The following is a 7631-nucleotide window of genomic DNA, read 5'->3' on the forward strand; positions in this document are numbered from 1 at the left end:
ATCTGGCACCACCTGTTAGGAGGTGCTTCCATTCTCCTCTGGCTTTGAGTTTAGTCCAGGAAGAAAATGCAATGGAGAGGAAAGGAACACGGGTCACAGTGCCCCTGGAAATTGTGAAAGAGGTGGAGGAGTTGAGAACAGAGCAGTTGGGACTCAGGGAAAGGGCTTAGAGAAGATAAGTTCTCTAGTCAGACAAAACAGGCCTGAATGTTTTTCCCCTCTTCCTTGAATCATGTTTGTGTGTTTGTGTGTGTGTGTGTGTGTGTGTGTGTGTGTGTGTGAGAGAGAGAGAGAGAGAGAGACAGATTGTGTGTGTGCATTTGAGTGCATGTGCTGAGGAAAAGGAACATGCAGTCCTAAGTTGGAGAGCTTGCAATGGTGTAGGAGATCTCTTGAAAGCCCTCAGTAACTCCATGGAGACCATTTAGTGTACATGTGTGTGAACACACACACACACAAGGAGGGCCAAGGACAGTGAAGGAGGATGGGGTAAAGAGCCTGATACAAACCAACTCCTTGTCAAGCCTGTTTTCTCCCTCTTATTGTTCCCCCTACAGATTGCACGAGAGCTGCATCAGTTCACTTTTGACCTGCTAATCAAGTCCCACATGGTAAGCGTGGACTTTCCAGAAATGATGGCAGAAATCATCTCTGTGCAAGTGCCCAAGATTCTTTCTGGGAAAGTCAAGCCCATCTATTTCCACACACAGTGAAGCTTTGGAGACCCCCATTTTCTCACCCTACCCTACTCCCCTTTTCACATATCTTTTGCCTGTTACAATTCTGCACTACTTCTTTGCAGTGCCTTGGGGAATTTCCTCTTTTGATGTACAATCTGTCATGAAGATGTTCCTGAGTTCTATTTGCTAAACTTTTTTCCCCCTCTTTTCCTCCTTTCTTTTTTTCCCTTCCTATCTGACCCTCCCATGGCTCTTTCAGACTCTGCTCCCTGCCATGGCTCTTATCTGTGTTTTGAATGGTGTTGTATTTCTTTAAATCTGTGATGATCCTCATGTGGCCCAGTGTAAAGCTGTGCTTGTTTATAGCACTGCACTGTGTGCCAGCCATGCAAACGTTTACTCACTTAATGCCACGGGAAGTTTAGAGAGCTAAGAGTATCTGGGAAAACAAAAACAAAAACAAACAATGCCCCTAAAACCAAAAATCCTTGTATGGTTTTTTTTCCCTCTTAAAAAATATAAAAACAAGCACAATTCCTCAAAGAGACCAACAGTGACTACAGTAAGGTGAAAATTGCAAGCGCATGGGGAGTCACTGATTTTGTTTTTTTCCAAACTCAGCCTCCCTGGGAAACTTTGTTTTCTGCCAATGGCTATTGCCATTAGAGGACAGAATGACCACAAAGATTAGTTAGAAGTGGGATGAGGGGAGGAGACAGATTTAAGAGATGATGGGAAGAAGAAGACAGATGGATCACCAGTACCTGCCCACAACCTTGGCCCCTGATGGCTAGACTGCATTAACTGCAGTGCAATTCATGGTACTGAAAATGTGCTTCTTGTTTGAAAATGTGTCTGCATGTGAATACCTTCCCTACAACCAATACTTTTTCTCTCTCACTGTCTGCCTCCACCCTCGAATTGACTTTCAGTAAGCCTTTCTAAGAGCTTTGAACTGAATGTTCTCTTTAGCCAAAACTTTGTCACTTCCACTAAAGACTCAAACCAGTAAGAAAGAAGGGAGAGATCTGACCCTTTGGAAGACCCTATACAGATTGAGGTCTGCTTTCCCATTTATGCATCAGGGAAGAGGTTGGGGCTGGAGTCAGAGGAAAAGGAATTGATGGCTTGGTGGTTTTCCTGCTTAGGGCACTCTTTGCCCTTACCTTTAAAAGATCTGAATGTTTTCTGCCTGATGCCATGCAGCTGAAAGCTCCCTCTTACCCTCCCTTCAGTGTTTTGTATGCCTAGACTTCACTAGACTGTGTTATAGCCATGGTGGTGATGTTTGTCCATTATTTGGGCATGTTCACAGACTCTCTGCTAAGAGCTCCTACCACCCAGAAGGCCAGCAAGCCAAGAGTCTTTACATCTGTCTCTAGACACCTGTAGACTCAAAAACTTCTTACCAAATGTCTTTCATCAACTATCCGATCTCTGGAGCCCTTAGACAAACTGGAAAGAAGGCATCAATGGGATTGGACAAGCTGGGCATTTTGCCCTTGTCCCTTAGAGATGATACCTTCCCACCAAGTGGAAAAATACCTACTTCTTCCTCCAGAGCAGCTAAAGGGGCTATGAAGGTCAGGGTTAAAGAGAAAACTCAATTACCAGAATGAGAAGAATGAAGGCACTAGAACCACAAACCCTGTAAATGCTCTCCTTGCCACCCAGCATATCCACCTACAGAAGTCATGGGAAGAAGAGAGAAGAAACTAAGAGGAGACTGACTACTAAATTAAAGTCTTCAGAGGCAAAATCTAAATCCAGATGAGCACCATCTGGTCAGTTTACTCATCATCATCCTCTGCTGCTGATTCTGGGCTCTGATATCGGCCCTACTCACTCAGACTCCCCACCTTTGTTGCTGCCTCTCAGTCAGAGGAAGACTGAAACATTTATACTATAGAACCATCACCTCTTTTGGAAAGTTCTGGTTGGTGTGGCTCCAATGGGCTGCCATCCATGAACTCAGGGTGTGCTCCCGGGACACTGGTTTCATATAGTCCTTTGGCACACCTCTATTTTGTTGACTTTGTCCCCCAATCCTGAGTTCAGGAGGAATGTCCACCTACTTTCTCATCTTGGCAACTGCCTCCTCGCTTAGCTCTTAAAGTCATCTGTTAAACTCAAGAAATGAGGGGCATGTTACCAAGCTACCCATTTCAGTTGGTTCACTCTACTTGTTGAGAAGATAGTATCTGAGTGACATGTTATTATCTACATGGGTTTCCTCCTCTGATTTCTGTGTTGATATTAATAGCCAAATGAACTTGCAAAACAGCTTTTTTAAATAACAAGGGAAAGGGGAACCTAAGATGGGTGATATACCAGTCTAAGACTGCTGGACTAAATTAAAGCTGACAGGTTCTCTTTCTGAGGTGGGATAGACAAATTATGGTTTTCTTTGTTATGACATCATTTGGCTTGTATAGGCTCACAAGAGTACTTCTAGCTGTTTTAAAGAAAAAAAATCCACTCTTTTCAGTTAAACTAGGTTATAGATTAATAGTTCCTTTACATCTGTTTTGAAATGATTTTCACCTTTTGTGGTACATGGATTTGATTATATCATTATAATACCTTTACTTGTAAATACTAGATGCTCTCCTTTTTATTTCTCTGACTACAAAATTTTTCATCTTTATGGATTTCCCAATTGTGACTCTTGTCTTTATGAATATATATGTTTTGCATTTGTGAAAGCCAAAAATCAGTGAAACAGCAGTGTAATTAAAAGCAGCAACAACTGAATTACTCTGAATTTCTGAATGGCAAGACTAGGGAAAATGGCCTAAACAAGGCCTTAGGCCTAGTGTTTTTGCACTGAGGTTTCAGTGAGTGAAGGAGATTTTAGCTTAGCTTTGTTCTCCCACAGATAAAAGGGGGATTTTTTTTTCTTTTGGCCATTGATGTTCCAGCCAGCGTAATTGACAAAAGTCTCATTTTGCATGTACTCTGCTATACAGACTTGATGTGGTTGGCACACTCTGCTCACCCATGAAGGATGGGCCATCCAGATCCACTCACCTGGTAAGCTGAAAGATGAGAATAACTCACCAGACAAGTCATGGTAGCTGTCTCCAAAGAGGTTTGCAGTGCACAATGAGGATGGAGTGAGGAAGAGAAAAAGAACATCAGGGAGAAGGCCCCATCTGTGCTAGGTAGCAGACAGCTGCCATGGTCACAAACTCTGTGGTCAAAGAGTCATGTGGCAGTTTCAGCTTTTGTTCATTGTGTAGTGATCCCAAGCCTGGCCTCTGAGTTGAAATGTGGGTTGAGTTCTTTGTTTCACAACTTTTCTGTGCCACAGACAGTATCATTGTTCTTGGAGACTTCATTATTTTTTTAATGAGAATGGAAGTTTTTGAAGGATTCTGTAACATATCTTTGAAAAAGAAATTCCATATCACATATATTTTTATATATGTTCACTGTAACTAAAAAAGAGAAAAAAAGCTTCACTCTGTCCTTTGGGTAGTTGCTGAGGTGATTCCAGGTTGAGAAATAACGTGCTGATGCTAGAGTCCCTCTCTGTCCATACTCTACTTCTAAATACATATATTCATATATATCAAGAACTATTCTATTTGCACTTTAAGAGAAATAGTTTCATCATCCACATGATACACTACACAAATGACCTAACTTTGAGCTTCAAGTACTTTCTGTTTGTTTCATTAGCCACAGCACAGATATTGCCTTGCCCTCTTTTCTCCCTTGATATTTGGCAGGGTTCAAAAGCCCAAGCCACTCCCTTTTACCCCTTTCCAGCCCTGTTCCAGGGTTGTACTTCATGAGACTCTCTCAAGACATCCCTGTAACTATCCCTGCATGGCCCTGGGAAAACAAGAAACTGACTACTAATCATCTTGTGCCATTTTCCCAGGTGAGTGGGCACTGGGCCAAAGGAGTGACCTTTGTGCTCAACCCCTGTAAAGGGTCATGGGAACCAGGAATGCTAAAGCACAGGCTCAAATCCCAAACTTAAAGTCAATAAGCCATTTAGCATGTGCATTTTCTTATAAAAGGAAGTTTCTACCCCTGCTGCCTTTTATAGGCAGGTCTGTTTCTTACCAATAATCTCTTTGAAAATCTTTGAAAGTAGTTTTTTAAAAAATACAAAGAAATGAAAGCATCACATTATGTAACCAAAGATTACACTGTATCTGCTAAGAGACCAAAATTTTAAGAGCAGGGAGGGAGCAAGCATTAGTGCCTCTTTGGAAAACTATCCAAAGACAGACTAAAGGACTTTTGTTGTTGACTGACCTATATAAGAGTTTTGTGGGTTTCCCCCAACAATATACATGTTTATAAAAGTGAAAATAATTTCAAAAAATAAAAAGTATTATAAGTCCTTCACTAAGTGATTTTATAAGCAGAACTAGCTTTCTTTTTCTCTAGTAGTTGTTGAGCAAATTCTTAAGGCTCCATTATTGCATGGATGGAAATGGAGCTCTCTTGGCCACTGTGTTTGCTAGTGCCCATGTTATCTGAAGATGTGAAGCCCTTGCTGAGAAGGGGAGCATTTAAAGGACTAGATTTTGCACTAAAGGGACAGCAGGAAGAATTCCTCATTTCTGCTCACTTTGGACAGCACAAAAAGTTCTCCTGGGTTTACGGCAGAAGGTCGAAATATATTGTAAATGAGTATTTGTATCCATGTTTCAGATTGAATTGTATATGTATAGATATAATGTGTTCTGATAGCTTTATCTTTCTCTGCACCTTTATATTTGGTTCCAGGTCATAATTGATACCATGTACTTATGAGAGAGGCCACAGTTACATTTTGGAAGCTCTCCTCAGAATGGAAAAGATACCTGGGTTAATCACATAACTAAGAGATCTCTGCCTCTACTGGGGCCTTACCCATAGGCCTAACAAAGAAGCAGAGGGGGAAAAGGATAGGGTACATGATGTATTGCACTTTACTAGCCCAAGACAGATGAATGTGTAAAGGGTGGTGAAGACTCATTGGAATCAACTGGGATTTACCACAAGGGAGGCCCAGACTTGGGGCCAAAGGCCCACCCAAATGATTAACCAGTGGCCTCCTAATAGGACTTGAGCTTTGGAAGGAGGGGCATTCTTTGTTCTTCACCATCCTTGAGAGAAAAAGGCAGTTTCCTGCACTTGGGAACCTGGAGCAAGTGCTCCATATTTCACACAATTCACTCACCTATGATTGAGGTGCTCTTGCTACTGGGTGTCTGTGTGCTCTAATTTTGGTTTTGGGTATGTTCTGTAAAGATTTTGACAATGAAAATGTGTTTTTATCTGTTAAAAAATTGTCAGTGTACTAGAAGTTGTATATCTGTAAATGCAGGTTCATCTCTGCCCATGGGTAGGGATGTTTTTCTTCAGTTAAGAAATTGACACTGGGGTCTGCTGCCCAGAGCCTCCCAACCTTCAACCATTTCTAGAAGAAGGCAGAAAAATCCACTTTAGTCACTCTTTCTCTTCAGATTATTAGGCTGAGGTAACAAACCATTTTGACTGTTTCTTCCCCGAGAAATGAGTGTTAAGTATTTAGATTTAGCATGTAGACTTTTAAAAGGAAAAACAGCCTTTGATGCAGTTTTGATTCATCCCCATTTGATTTGACCAGAAAGTAGGTAATGTGCATTGATTGCTCAGCAACCCCAATTCAATATAGCAGGGGTACTGATCCTGTTCCTTATCTCACTTGTCTCTTAGCCTTTTATAGAATTAAATGAGAGGCTATGGATTGAGTAGCCCTTGTAGCCCAAAACAGTCCCCATATCCCCATTAACAGCCACACTAATTAATGAGGCTATCATATGGCTGCAGATTCCACTGGCCACTGAAAATTGAAACATACACATACCCCAAAGGAAAGAAAATCCTAAAATGTTGCTGCTTCTCTGGTGGTGCCCTCCCTGGCTGATGCTTTACATTTTGGGACTCTGTTTCCTGCACCACAGTCAGGCTAGGCCTGCAGTCTTTCCCAACCTTAGCCCTTGGTGCTAACTGTCCTGCAGTGAAGTGCCTGTGGGATTGTCCTATCCCATAAGCTACTCAGGTGCTGAGAGTAGCCACCACTGGGATAACCCAAGCTAAAAAAAAGAGTCCCCTAACCACTCAGTGACATCTTTCTGCTTTTCCCTAGACTGGAACATTGATTAGGGAGTGCCTCAGACATGACATTCTTGTGCTGTCCTTGAGATTAATTTGGCAGCAGGAGGGAGCACACAATGTAACCAAATGTAAGAATTAATTTTCAATGTTGAGGGGAAAAGTAAAGAAGAAAGAACATCATATAAAGATTTTTTTAAAAAAAGAAACATTAATTTTGCTTGAAAGTTCTTTTGATGGGGCTTCATTACTTAAAACGACACTTGGCCTCCACTGGGCAGCAGGACCAGCCCCAAGCGCTAGTGCTCTGTTTTTTTTTTTTTTTTTTTTTTTTTTTTTTTTTTTGTAATCTTGGAATCTTTTGTTGCTCTAAATATAATTAAAAATGGCAGAAACTTGTTTGTTGGAATCCATGTGTGACTCTGAGTTTGTCTCTGTCTCTGCTTTCAGACATGTCATCCATTGTGTAAAATACTGGCTTGCTGGTCTTCCAGCTAAAACTTGGCCACAGCCCCTGTTGTGGCTGCAGGCTCAAGTTATTGTTAACAAAAAGACTCGAGAAAAGCTGCTAATGTTCTCTTATCACCATTGTTAATTTGTTAAAACATAAAACCATCTAAAATTTTAGGAGAATGTCATTAGAGTTTTTTAATTAGCTCTTTTTTATTGGCTTTCTTTATTGAAGTCAAGAGTTGGTATCATGCCCAGTGACCTTTTATGCTATGTTGATTTTCACATATTTAAAAAAAATCTTTGCACAGGGGCTATAAATTTACCTTGTGTTGGCCCTAGCATAGGTTGAGCTGGGACCACCAAAATATCAAAGAGCCTGGGCTAGAAAATACAGAT

General features: G+C 41.3%; 1 protein-coding gene across 1 annotated transcript in view; it reads left to right on the forward strand.

The window, feature by feature from the left end:
* AR (androgen receptor) overlaps positions 1 to 7167 on the forward strand; it is a 180112-nt gene extending 172945 nt beyond the window's left edge. The window contains exon 8 of the mRNA XM_047844059.1: positions 558 to 7167. Within this exon, the coding sequence (XP_047700015.1) occupies positions 558 to 713 (156 nt within the window). The 3' untranslated portion in view covers positions 714 to 7167. The remainder of the gene's footprint in view (positions 1 to 557) is intronic.
* Positions 7168 to 7631: the final 464 nt, after the last annotated feature.

Source organism: Prionailurus viverrinus, chromosome X (assembly GCF_022837055.1).
Source record: "Prionailurus viverrinus isolate Anna chromosome X, UM_Priviv_1.0, whole genome shotgun sequence".
NCBI classification, from domain to species: Eukaryota; Metazoa; Chordata; class Mammalia; order Carnivora; family Felidae; genus Prionailurus; species Prionailurus viverrinus.